Raw genomic sequence first — 14567 nt, forward strand, 5'->3', positions numbered from 1 at the left:
GAGGTGAGGATAAAGTGACGTGGTGTGTCCACCTCCATTGCTGCGGAGGACTGCTCTCTAATAAGGACACTGGAGGAACCAAACAGAAAGAAATCTCCAGAGGGGGAGCAGAGAACCGTGCATCAAGGCAGGTCTTGCATTTCCAAGGGTGACAACAGCTCGACATCACAGTGAAAAACAGTTTCATCCCTCTTCTGTCGTAATCATCTTCCATAATGACACTCCAGCCTTAATCTCAAGGGGCAGTTTGATAGATGTTCCACGATGGGGAAAACCCCCAGTGAAAATGCAGCGTTTTGAAAAGAGCTCTGCGCCCCAAAGATGGAACGCTTCAGAAACAGTCCACAGCAGCTGCAGACAAGAATGATGACCTTCGTATCGCCATTTGACAAAAAGTCCTGATGATGACACTCTTCCACATGCTCATTCTCGGGGGGGGGCAACACATTCAAGAGACCCATGTAAACAGGTTCTGTATGTGAAGCTCATATGGTCTAACATTAAATATTTATGCCTCTTTTTTTCCCCTGTTCTGAAATGGAAATGCTGAGAATTCTTCTACCGCATCTTCTGTGTCCCGCCTCCTTTTAAACGAATACGCAAATGCTTTCTAAGAATGCCGAATGAATAAACTGTTTTCTGTAATGTCTCATTTACTAATTGGTTTGAATCATCTTGATATTGCAAGAATTTTGAAATAATGCAGATATTCAGTGCAAAATGATCATGATTGGAAAAAGGTTATTATCGTAGTTTGGCTTCTATAGTGTCATGGCTTTAATAATGGCAATGCTGGTTGGTTGGATGGATGGTTGGTCAGTTTCTTGGCTAGTCGGTTGGTTGGGTGGTTGGTCGACCTGTTGATTGGTTGCACCACCAGCAGGTTAAAATGTTACATCAAATGTTCAGCCTACGTTTTAACAACAGGATGATGTATGATGACGTCCATGCATCACAGCATTGTTATCCTCCAGATTTGTAAAAGATGTTACAGTTGGGTTGAAGAGCCTCATGCATGTTTTAAGAAAACAGGCTGTAGATGGGGTGTGAAAGGTTCACAACTGAGAGTGAATGATTCAACATTGCTGCTCGTATTCGACTCTGGCAGAAAAAGAAATATCCAACTGCTGAAATGAACAGTGCAGAAGACCCTTAGTCAGAAACACCATCTGCAATATCACAACAGACAAGAACATATTGTATTTGTTTCAGGTTCGAACATTCTTGGATGCTTCAGGTTTGTTGTGTTCAGAGAATTCAAAACCTGTTTATATTTTAATAGCACTGTCTGTTAAGGACATATTCTAACTCATCTTGAACTAACTCTAGATTTAAGGTACAAGACATAGGATCATCTATGGAGCATATACCCTCCCCCCCCTTAGTCATCTCAATTGGTCTTAACCTTTTCAGCTTGAGCTCACGCTTGCTGTCACAGAAACACTTATTCCGCAGCCTTAAGACTGATTCTGCTCCACGGTGCTGACACCCGAGTCCGGCCAGTGTGATCAAATGCTGTGTGAGTTTCCAGTTTAAATCTCGTTCCACACGAAAGCCCAGTAAGCTGGGATCTAATGATATCAGATTCCCTCGCCAGCAGGCACTTAAACACCTACACCAGCGCCCACATGCCCCCAAACCACGAACTGATACTTTCTGAAAGTGTTAAATATAAAATAAAAAATGTGTCTGTAACTAAGGGCCTTTTTAAAAGTAAAATATAATAAATGTATTTCATTATATTGCTTTCTGCAAGGAAGTACGTGGACCTACAGTAATACAAAATGCATATTTGAATGTCCAGACTACTTTTGATATTTAAATTATTCCGTCATTTTCACTCATTTTTACAATTATTTACATGTGTCCTCCAATGAGCCTTCAACAGAAACATTAAGCTGCAGGACACTGTGAGGAAACAGCTAAATCTTTAGCTTGGGACAAGCTGTGGACTAAACTAGAAATATAACTGCATTTAATATCAATATGCAAGACCTTAATTAATAAAGCTGACTGACTTCATCGACTCTAGCAGAGCAGTCATGTCGATAATTGCTGTTTTTCACAACATGAATTTAACACAAAAGAAAAAAACGTGCGATTGTATTTAATAGAACTGGAGGTTGTATTGTATTTTTTTTACCGATATCACATTGCACAACTCTGCCATTCAAAGCTCAGTAGCTGAGTGAGAACGGGGCCACTCTGACATGAGGTGGGCGAGACTGCTGCTCGTGGCCTTTGGCTGCTTAATGTGATAGAACATTTGTCCAGTTCTGATCCAGACGTTTTATTATGTGAACAGACAACTGTGGATCCCATATAGCAGCCAAATACCTGTGGCTCTGATTCTTTGACAGAGAACATAATCAATCAAAGCCTGGTTGATGGGCAGTAGGTTGGAATCAAAACAGTATTTCAGCATGTGACATGTAAATGTTTACCAGTCACATCAGACTGAAAGCAGCAGCCGACATGACAGATGTTTTGTCTGGATTCTTGTTCATAATTGAAGAGCGGTGAAGACGTTTGTCTCTGAGCAGTGATTTTGCTCGCGTGTTTGACAGTTTGCGTCTGAGATGTTGTCTTTTATTGTCAGGTGATTAAATCAAGTGACAGTGACGTCTGAGAAACAAACAAATCTTTTGTCAAAACTAAAAGTCTTTCCCTTGTTGTGCCCCCTTGAGTTTCCTGAACAGGTCCAGTATTAAAAATGACATTTTAGAAAAGTAAATGTCTACGAGGACAGAAGTTTAGCCCTTTGTGTTGGGATATTCAAATCTAGCTCTGGGAAATGTCCATTAAACATGGCAGGGATGAGACTTGAGGCATCAGTCACATATGCTCTATAACCATACTACTGCACGTCTACATGTGACCAGCAAAAGATAACTTTCTAACAGCATTAATCATTTCTACTCTACATTTCTTTAATTAACTGTTGAAGTACTTAATGAATGTGTAAAACTAAGCCTTTTAACTGTGAAGGCCCATGGAAGCTTCGGAGAGAATTACTTTACACAAGGACACAAAGTCTCACTTCAGCATGGAGGTCGCACGAATATCAGAGACGGCAAAGTTACTTTCTTGGTGTCACTTTCCCAAATTTGAAGGTTACTCCAAACTTTTTGGTCGGTCACATTGTCACTTTACTGTCTTAGTGTTGGTGCTGGTAGCATTTGATAAGAGCTGTGACGCACAAAACTGTCCTTAAGATTAAATGTCCTTGTCCAAGAATAACCAATGATAAATATTACTGAAGCATAATGAAACATTTGTGATTGATTACTTTATGATCTATTTGTGATTTGTCTGGTAATGGATATGTAATTACAATAATATAAACACATTTAAATACGGTTTTGGATGTGGATTGCAATGGTCACAGTCAAAGCTTTGAGGCATTCGACCAGACCTAATACTATAAATATACATTTTGTACAATCATCACAAATTCGCATTAGAGGGTGTAAAGTACATGTGGATGTACATACTGTATAAAGTTATGAAGGGACTCAATGACCTAGGATCATCAGCTCTACAGTGGTTATCACTCTTATGGTTGCCTTGTTTGTTTGCTCTTTCAGTTACATGTTGTATATACTATACTATACTGTATTATTTAGCCTCCCTGCTACTAGTTACCACTTCTAATAATGATGTTTAATCCTTTCATCACACTTTAATAAAAACAGTGCTTGTGGTTGTATTGATGCAGAAATTCAGCAAATGTTTGTTTTCTGCAGCAATTTTCTAATTGATAGTCTAAATAAGCGATATTACAACTCAGATAGATGCAACACATCATTAGTATTTCATTACTATTTCAAATAACGTCTGACAGACCGTAGGTAAAGAAGATTAGATTATTAATTGCAACAAATAGCTGTCTAGCTTTTGTTTCAGAGTGTAACTAGTTAGGTCCCCAAAACACAGCACAAGATACCACCCAAACCACCATACTAGTAATACATGAGTCTCACCTACATAATGTACCAAGCATGTTGGAATTCCCCAAACAAAAGCTCTCTAATTAAGGTGTGACCTCGGGAGGCACACTGGGCTGTGACATGATATCACTGAAGCAGTAAAACCCCTCAGAAGGAATAAAGTCTCTGCAGCTGGAAATTGAAGTTTGCAGGGCTCGAAGCATTCATAACTCAGTGTAGGTTCAACGTAATGAAAGGCTGAGTTTGGATAAAAATAAGTTGGGGTTCACTTCAGGGGTTCTCCACCTGACTCCAAGTGAGCAAAACAAAACAGCAGACACAAACACATCCACAGTGTAGTTGTGTGACTTAAAACCGCGTTATACCCTTTAGAGTTTTCTTTTGAAAAGGAAACAAAAATATTTATCATAAAAATGCTAAGTTTGCTTATCTACCCTGGAGGCATAACAGAACCTTTGAATATGTTTCCTATGTCATACAAATCATTTTTTTGTTGTTGTTGAAATTTTCAGAGTTGTTTAAACTAACCTCTGCTGTTCTTCAGAACATAACAGCCATCAACTACCAACCTTTCACAGATAACTACCTCTGTATTAAACTAATGCCGCATGGAGAGAGGTTTACACACAATGAAATAAGGATTCACACTTAGTTTAACCAAGCTGTCTTCACCATAGCTGATAGAAAAATCAACCTGTAATGACGCAAATCATGTTTAGAGATGAGATAGTGTGTTGAAGATTAATTCACATTATATGCAGCAAATGGCAGTGAATAATCATGTTGACTTACAAGTGACAGTGGAAGGAAAAAACTGTTCACAGCTTAACAAAATATAAATAAACCTTTAGTCTTTTAGAAAATTTAATGAGGAATTGTTACATATTATATCCTTAAAACAGTTACACCACAATTTGTAGGGGATTGATTTCTCTACAACCTCTACATGACTTTTTATGGTAATTTGAAATTCTGAACTGATGGGTTTTCAAAGGCTCATATTAAAATATTTGAATTATACATGCAAGTTTAGTCTTCATTTCATAAATGTAGGGAAAATAATAAAAGATTATTTTCAAAATAAATGAGCAAAAGCTCAAGCCATGCTGGAGCTGTCGTGTTGGGTTTTGAATCCCCTTTATATGTATTGTTAGGCAAATAGGCAGCTGAGCTGGACTGACTGGGGGGGCTCTGCAGGAGTAATCTGCTGCTGGTGCTGCTGTAGGATGACTGATGATGGGCAGCAGCTTAGAGCTGGTAGCAGAGAAAGGGATGCAGTGGCACAGCGAGTACTGAAAATGTCGGTAGTGATTACATTCTGCTTCAGAACGGGTCAGGGGTCAGAGTGAGCATGTGCCAGCAGCTTCCTGTGCCGAAGTGACTGTACGATACCATCTTCTTATGTTGCTCCAGGCTAGCTCTGCAGCATCCCTTTCACACTGTCAGTTCTTCTCAGTATGAAAATCCAATTCAATTCCATCATTGCATCCACTGAATGCACCTGTGCAGCAGATATTTCCCAGAGGGAAGGTAAGTTTACTGTAAAGTCAGGTTTCAGGCGAAGAATTTAGGTTTCAGTATAAGTCAAAACCAAGAGTCTCTGTTTTATGAAACATAAACTGTAAACATTTACAGGTCTTTCCCAAAAAATACCTTTTACTCTTGGATGCACTGTGAAGGGTATGTGTCACATTTCATTTGAAGCTGTCTGAAAATACATATTTGAAGCTCCAGTAAGAACTTTGAGGAGGACGATTGTTTCACTGTTGAGTTCAAACATTAACAAACCCTTCATTCATCACTCCACTAGAAGCTCCCCACCCCAAATTCATGGACCAGCAGCAAGGGAATGCCACAATGTCAGAATCTGGACTCTCTTCAACAGCATGGAGGTTGATACTCTCACAAGATGAAGCAAAGCAAACATTGTTATATTTAATGTCATCAAACAAACATGGTGGAGTAAAAACTAGGAAGGATTGGTTGTTTAGAATGATTTTACAAAAATGCTGCGACTGAATAGAAGACAGTAGGTTTGTATCTAAGCCGATGACAAAGGCAACATTACCTGGGACATCATTTTGAATTATGCATACAACCAAATCCACTGTGCAAGTGACATATGATTGATGGACAGATACTATGATAAAGAGCAAACAACAAGACCACAAACTGCAACTAGAGCTGCTGCTGCAAAGCGAATATACAGAGAAGACAAAACTAGTTTCCCATAGCGAGCACATTAGTTCCAGACAGGGATACTCACTACTTTCCGGCCATTATAGCTAACACAACACCCACAAAACTTCTTGGCATACGAGTAAGCATTGCAAATGTCCGTTGGTAAGTACTGAAGTGCTTGTTTTCTTACTAACTTGATAGGATTAGTTATCGCACCGTTAAGCAAGAGAGACAAAACTATACAAAACATTAGCTGTTTGGAAAACTGTTGTTGCCTCCGTCAAGCAAAAACAACAATCTCTGCAGTTGTTTTCCTGCCTTCAGATTAAGAGGCTCTGATCATAGCATTTCTTTTGATTTTAATCTTCTGACCCTCTTCTCTTTGGCTGTTCTTCTGCCATCTCTCCCTCATGACACCGTGTTTATCTTGTGTAGTGCCGCTGGTATACACTGCTGGAGGCTGCTTCCCCTGTTAATCATTTAATTATCACTATCTGCTGGCACGTGTCAGATTTACAGTGTCTCCCTTCCTTTCCCCCAACCCCCCCTTCCTTTCTTTTTATGCTTCATGCTGCCGCTGTAGTGTTGTCTGCCTTGGTGCAGGCCAATTTGTTTACTTCCCTTTTACAGAGTCAGGGCTGTTTGTTTCTTTTAGCACACACACAGAAGGGACATCTAGCGGACCGTGAGGAGATACTCACTGAATTTGACGGTAAGTGTATTGGATTATAATAGCTTACTCTACCTTCAAGACACCCAAAACCTTGTCCACTCACAGGGAAACACTTTGGGTGTGTTTCTCAGCACACAGAATGAGATTCACATTGTGAAAAACACTTTCACATCCGTCTGAACAAACACGGATGCCTGAAGACACGTTGGAAGAAAGACTTACCATCCTCTCGGGACTTTTGAATGAACGCATCGACGCCGCTTTCTCCGTAGTTTCCTTCTGAAGCCACAGTGGAGACGTAGTTCCAGCGCATGGCCTTGACGATGTCCACCATGGCCTGGGCCTGGTAGGTGTCCGGGGGCACCACCCGGGAGAAGAAGTCATAGCGGGTGTTGTCACTCAGTTCTGGAGCCGTGGAGGCGTAGCTCACTTGAGGGATCTAGGAGAGGAAGAAAGAGAGAGATGCGGTTACATGCAGTGAAATGTATAAATGATATGCATTGTCAAAGTTAATTATATATAAAGTGGGAAGGTTCGTTGCAGTTTCATGTACAAAAACATGATTACAACACCTAACATCTGCTGAAATCCCTCCACTGCTCTCCATTGGTATTCATCCCCTATATTTGGCTGTTGCTTTAAATTGTTCCTATGATCACAGATTTACCTTCTGAGGAGTATTTTCCACACCAGTCAAGCAACACTAATGTTTTCATGTATTCACACTTATCCATTATGGTAGAATTAGAAAACAATAAATATAATATATAAAGGTATTGTCTTTCTCAGATTTGAATGGAAGAGGAATACAATAAGATCAAATTTCATGGGAGAGGTTGAAAGAAACGTATTGACCTGATGGAAACTGACACATAATCTTCAAAGAATCATTAAATAAAATAACAGTACACAGTAACTCCGAACCTTTGAAAACATTGAGGTTGACAAAAAAACGGCTTAAGTTGACGAGTACAGCTCTCAGCCCTCTGGTTGCCCTTGTGTCCGGGCTCCTCTGGAAGGTTTAAATCCCTCTGTTTCCCCGACACAAGTGTTTCAGAAGCCGCTTCTGGGATGAAATTCTGAGCTGCTAATCTGAACTTTTGCTTCCTCAAGTTATTTCAGATTTATGGCTGCCGTTAGCGTCTGTGATCTCCCCACTCTATGGCTTCTGTGCTGCACAGTTGGGAACTTAACTGACCAGATTTTACGACATTCAATAATGTGTTTCGGGGGTTTTACTTCAAATATGGACACATTTTTTATGCCCACGCACGTTTTTTTCTTTTGTCCTGATTCCAAAGGGTTGATGAATTCAGGCAGTAGAAGTGGAGGCAGCTGCTGCTTTAAATCTGAATATAGTTTGACAGCATTTGAGTCATTTTGAGACATGTTCACCCCGTTTTTATAGCATCAAATAACTAATTAAAACCACACTTAACAGAAAACGAGCACATACAGCAGTGTGATAAGAACTACTTAAAAAAACTGACAGAAAACACCGTTGAGAAAAATATATTTGACGTTTCCCATCCATTAACATGGAGTAGGTGGGATTTACGACTTATACAACAGCTTTAATGTCGTCCATCTTTATATACAGTCAATGGTCTCAACACAATTTGCTATAGCCAGTGACTATATCTATAAACTGCTGTAATTTGTTTTAGAAATGACTTTAATAAATTACTAATGGAATAAATAACCATGTTTTTCTGATGATAAATTCAAAGACCAAAATAGTGGGCTTGTACTGTGCCTTCTCGTAATGACTGACAGGCGAATGAGATGTTACTCATCCTTTCCAAATACTGTTTGTCATGGCACCTCAGCTTCCCCCTCGGGGATTTTGACAAATGCTGTCGTCTTTGAGGAATCCACACTGAGATGAAGGGACGTGTGGACGGAGGATAAACTGGATATGACACCGGAAAACATTTTTGAAACCTGCACTATGTTCAAACAACATTAATTTGTTGCAGCTTAGAAGATGAAACCTTCTATCCATCTAGGTTTTTTTTTTATTAACCTGCATTTCAACATAGAAATGGTGAGTTTCCAGGGAAATCCAGGTTACCTACCAACCCATTTACAGTACTTGCATCTCGCTGCATCAAAGTAAACTTTATCTAACAACAGTCCTACTTTCCCAATATTTGCTCCAGTACCTGCAGACAGGCTGCTGGGGGAAGAGATATCATCCTCTCCTTGCTCCCTCACCTCCCAGTGCAGGGCTACAGCTGATGTGGTCAGCTGTAGCCCTGCACTCATCCTGCCTCTGCTGTGCTCCCTGCTCCTCGCCGCAGCCTGTGTGAGGAGCACAGCTGTTCAGTCGGTACCAATGACCTACAGCTCCTCACCACTCGTAACTTCACACCGGCTTTGTGGGGTTTTGCTCGGTGAAGCCAGAACAGAGGATTGCGAGTGCAGAATTTGTTATATACCTGATGTAATAATATCCGGTGTTCGAGGTCGACGGTGCTCCGGTGCAGGCTCGGCTTTATAGGTGGTGATTTGAAATGCGACAAACATGCCGATCAAAGGCTGCCTTGTTAACTCGATTTCCTCTCAAAGGAGAGAAGAGGCAGAAAAGGGAAAACCTGTGTGCGTGGAAATGGACGATGTGCACGCTGCATGTCAGAACCTGGACTGACGGCTTTTCAGTTGTCCCCACCCGTCACACTGTGCTGTGTCCACACGGCCTCTCTGTGTTAGTTGTCTTGTTTTGAGCTGCAGTTGCTCGTGCAAATTGCATTGATTCATGAAACTGTGAGCACAGACTGACATCAGTGTTGGAGGCAGACATGTTTCCTGCTCGTCTTCCTCTGGGATTCTCTCGGAGACGCAGACCTTGACAGGATCTGAGTCTGGATCCTGCGAAACCGGTGGCTGTCAGCTGACTTGTCGTTTTCACACTTGGCAGTAATAGCCAACTAATGTACACCTGATCCCCCAAGTTGCCTTACTTTGTCTGCTCTGACGCTGAGTTGAACTGTTCTCTCTTTACATCTGTTTCTTTCTCCTTCTTGGAAGCCAGTTTTCTTCTCACACTTCTTTGACGTCATTCGGTGGATGGGGGATCAAGCAAACTGAATTTAAAGTGTTGTGCAAAGGTGTTGGGAAGGTGTTAATGATGTCTGCTTTTAGATCAGTCCAAAGTTCTAACACACAAGCAGAAGAGTGAAAATTTGCCTTTTTAGCAATTTGCACCTACAGCTCACTCAGCTCTTCAGAGTGCATAGAGTGATAGACGCTCTTTATTGGTTATTTTTGCAAATACTCTCTGTTCTTAAGAATAGAATACAAGGTGACAACACAAGTATAAGTGTGGCAGAGGACAAAGATGGCAAAGAATTACAAAAATTGAAGGAGATGATGGCAGCTGTGACGTCAGAAAAGACATGATACCAAATTTACAATGGTCGAGAAAATCCGAGCAACAAGTATCCATGTGAATTAGAAGTTCTGATATGTATAAGTATTGATCATAATCAGAATAAAAAAATAAATCATGTTAATCATGTACTATCTGTACAGCTATATTAGATGTTAGTATTTTGTAGTATTGTGAGCATGTTTCACTCGCCAAAGATGTGATTTAACTCAAAGTAAAAGATGAAAATGACTGATAGTATTGTTATCTATTATTATCGTCCATAGAGGTTTTGGTAATGTTGGTAATCGCTTAGTGAACTTCTGATTTGATTTCGGTCTTATTGCACAGGCCGAATATCCATATAAATATTTTCGTCCCTTGTTTGAATTTCTACAATTTAGTTGCGGTCATGTATTGTGGGGCCACAGTCACGTGTCTCGTCCCATATCTGCCAAATAAGTCGGGGCTCCAGCGAAGGTACCCAGTGTTTGTTTATTTTTTTTTACCTGAGGGATTTTCACGGCTGCAACAATCACACAATTCCAGCATTCTGTCAAGAACCGGGACAGGCAGAGCTTATCATGTTTGTGTTGGCAAGATTTCTTGCTCACTGGACTAGAGCGATAGTCCTGAACAGTTTGCTTCCTCTAATAGAACACAATCATTTCTTAGCATTGAGTCAAGAAATTTAATTCCTCTTTGAGGGTTAGGGTTAGGGTTAACCCTCCCCCATGAGAATGAAAAGAAACGGGGATTGTGAGGGGGAAAAGTAAAGATGTGATGTGTTGCAAAGGGGAGAATGTGTTGTATGCAGCAGAGAGAGGATGGATATCTTGGCAGGGGTTTGATATATGAAAACTGCAGCTGATTTCAAGATGGCTCACTATACTCCCACTCTAGATCGAGCGTTGAAGATCCCTGTAGGTTGTTCGGGGGGGGCTCCATTTTAGTGATCTGTTACCATCTGCTCGGGCTGGGAGCTTCCTCTCTGTGATGCAAGTGCTTTGTGACCTAATTACTTCATAGAGAGTATACCAATACAGTATGCCCCCCCCCCCTTTAAGTTTCTAGAACTACTTTAATCTGTACCCACTCACCCCAGAACTATCTATATAATTGCTAATGGGCTTTGGAAATATGCTTAATTGCTGTGATGTGAGTTTCAAGCAGATTTTTGATGCAGATTTAATGTTCAAATCACTTGCTTTAAATAACTGTTCCTTTTTTTTTTTTTAATTCAATGAGCTCATTTGGCACCGCATCAATGCAGGAGTAATGATGCTCATTAGAACTGAACAGAAATATTATACATCTGCACTGTTTGCTGGGGAAGGAAAATGAAAAGCTTCGGTCGGGCTCGTTAAATGATTCCGTAAATACTTCCCACAAGTACAGTATGTTTACTGTATATTTTTGACCTGTTAAAATGGAAAAATAAATATGTTTTGAATGAAGTAACTTGAGGAAGCTGCTATTGTGGTGTTGATATTTCATCTTAGTATAAAGTATGATGAGGTAAAAGTTTGATTATATGCATACTTATACATCATTATAATAAGTAATAACTTACTAAAGGTGCTCAATGTTGTGTTAAATTTTGGAAAACAAAAATATGAAACACACCACGGACAGAATATAATCCTAGAAATGCTCGCTGGTGATATTGAAACTAGTGGTTACAAGCCTTTTTGAACAGGTGGGTTTTAACATTAGATTCATCGAAGACTGTGTTTTGTTCAACAACGTATTCACTTAACCTTCTTCCTTTAGTCACGAGTGCTTGAACATAAATAGTTTTATAGCGCCTCTTCAATTGAAAAACTTAAACTTAAAAGGATAAATCTTATATCTGCATTGCTGCACAAATGTTTTTCTGTAGTTGGCATTTCATCATTTGTTTGTGGTATATGTGTTCTTTTTTAAATTACTCCTCTTGTGCGTCCATTGTGGTTTCATCTGTTTTTTCTTGCCTTTGTGATTGTCTGCAAAACCATGATTTGCTTCACCTATGTCTCATTGTCTCCCTCAGTATTTAAGTCTGTTTTCCCCTTCACTCGTTCTCAACTCATGCATCCAGTTTCGGGCTTTGTTTTTTTCCAGCCTTAGTTGTTGGATTAACAGAGTTTGGACATGTGCAGTTTGTTTGCCTGGCAGCTTGTTCTCCAGTTTATTTCATCTGTCTGTGTGGAAGCCAGGTTTCTTTAATTAAAAGTGTCTTCACTGCACATTCTTGCTTTTGTGTGATTTTCTGCACTTGGGTCCAGAAAACATTGAACTATAACAAAGCATCTCATGGCATTTTAATTACATTTTTATTTTCACAACTATAACATAATACCAGGGCTAAACAGCTTCATTGTGCAGTACACAAACAATTAAACTCTTAATGTCGCCTTTTGCATGGGACTTGTGGCCTAATTTAAGTTTAAGTTTAAAACTAAGTTTAGGTTTAAAATTCACTAGCTAACTAACTTGCTAGCTGCTGATTAAAGTTCTGCAGTTGCCATTATAGCGAAAATTATAGCCATTATTTGTGAAATCAAGAGCTTTTGAATGGTAAATGCTTTTGCAACTGTAAACTGCAGGTGTACTGTGCTAGAATGGAAAGCTCGACTTGCAGAGCAGCAGTAACTTAACTTAACATTCGACTCCCCAAACTCTTTCACCTTTCAGTTTCCTTGAGGGAAACTGTTCAATTAGTCCTAATAATGACACTGTAGCTTGTAATTGACAGAACAGTTTTACACCTGCTTTTTATGTTCAGACGGAGGCAAGTGTAGTTATGTTTGTTCTCTTTTGAGGCCCCGAGAGGCGAATGGCTCACACCCACCGGAGTCTTCACCATTCCATTAAGAGGCAGCTGCAGGTGGATATTATCCAAGGTGAAGCCTTCGGTCAGTGAGTCCCCACAGTGTAGATTTCCATTCTTACTGAGTGATAAATTAAACAATTCTCCTCTTGGCATACGGATTGATCAAGCCATTGTCTTCCAGACAGTTTTTATGTGGTTTCTTATTTTCAACTACTCAACAGTTTCAGTGTTGTCATTAAGACGCATTACTTTTGCCAAGTAAAAGCAGATTGCTATCTCTCCAGCCTGGCTTCACCCTGTGACTAGCTGCAGCACCAATGTGCTGAGTCATAGAGCACATTGAGATCTCTCCACCCATTGTTACCAAGATCAATATGATGAGACTTGCAAGTGAACAATGCAAACTCCACACAGACGCCTGGGCCAAGATTCAAAGTCTGATCGGCTTTTCTGTCGGGTACCGCAGGTGCTTATTTTTCAGCATTCCCTGTTTGCAAGAATCGCAAATATTTTTCCCACTAAAAGATTAACAGCCTTTTGAGAGTTATTTCCATCGAGCACTTTTGACTTTGACCTCTTTGACTGTGTGTGTGTGTGTGTGTGTGTGTGTGTGTGTGTGTGTGAGAGAGAGAGAGAAAGGTGCAATCAAAATACTCAGACTGTTCCTGTTGAGCACGGATGCAAAAAGCACAACATGGAAATATGTACAGCTGTAACCGTCATGTGTCAGTATTCTTTATGTTGCGTGACAATCGCAGGGTTTGAATTTGTCCCCCGTGGTCAGACTGACTCGTACTGACTGTTCTAAAGTATCTAAAGAAGACATCTGGTGAACACAACCTGAACTGTGGCGCAATCGCAATTGGGTGTTCCGTAATTGCAATGCACCTGCTCACAGAGATTTGGCTCCCTGTGACTTCCTCCTCTTCCCAGAAATAAAACCTCAAGCTGTAGGGTCAGCATTTTGACACGGTGGAGGACATCCAGCGTGCTCTGCAGATGGTGCCTGACGTGCTTGCTTGATGCAGAATGAGACTTCCAGCCAGTGTCCTGAGCGTGGGCAGCCAGCAGCCAGCGGTGCATTGCTGCACAGTGTTTCTACTTTGAAAGGGATGACGGCAGGATTTGACGTTTTTCTTTGGTTGTTATAGCCACAGTCTCATGTGTGTAGAGGATTCAGAACGTTTTCAGACCCCTCACTGTCTCACATTTTGTTAGGTTGCAGCAATCTGCACACACAGTGCTCCATAATTTGCAGATGTATTAAATATGTGATAACCTTTTAGCCTCAAGGAGAGAATCAGAATGCTGAGAAAACGTAGGAACCTATCACCATACTTTCACTTAACCGCACCATCCTGATAATACAGAACATTGTGTATCGGACAGAATTTATGCTGATTACTGTAATGTGATTATTGATCAGTAATGTGCTGACTTAAGTGCATGGTGTAAAATGTCTGGGCTGTAATCACTGGTCCTGGCTGCATTACATCGAGCTGCGGCAGATTGTTATCTCACCGCACTGGTTCTGGGAGAGCTGTCATTAAACGCACTCTTTCTACTGCGCACAGGATT

The 14567-nt window shown here is 40.5% G+C and overlaps 1 protein-coding gene across 2 annotated transcripts in view; it reads right to left on the reverse strand.

Moving 5' to 3' along the window:
- Window positions 1-14567, reverse strand: part of LOC118110521 (metabotropic glutamate receptor 4) — a 164802-nt gene that overhangs the window by 43824 nt on the left and 106411 nt on the right. For both annotated transcript variants that reach the window (XM_035158320.2, XM_035158321.2), the window contains exon 3: window positions 7027-7243. In XM_035158320.2, coding sequence (XP_035014211.1) covers window positions 7027-7243 — 217 coding nt within the window. The remainder of the gene's footprint in view (window positions 1-7026; window positions 7244-14567) is intronic.

This window comes from Hippoglossus stenolepis, chromosome 6 (assembly GCF_022539355.2).
Source record: "Hippoglossus stenolepis isolate QCI-W04-F060 chromosome 6, HSTE1.2, whole genome shotgun sequence".
NCBI lineage: Eukaryota > Metazoa > Chordata > Actinopteri > Pleuronectiformes > Pleuronectidae > Hippoglossus > Hippoglossus stenolepis.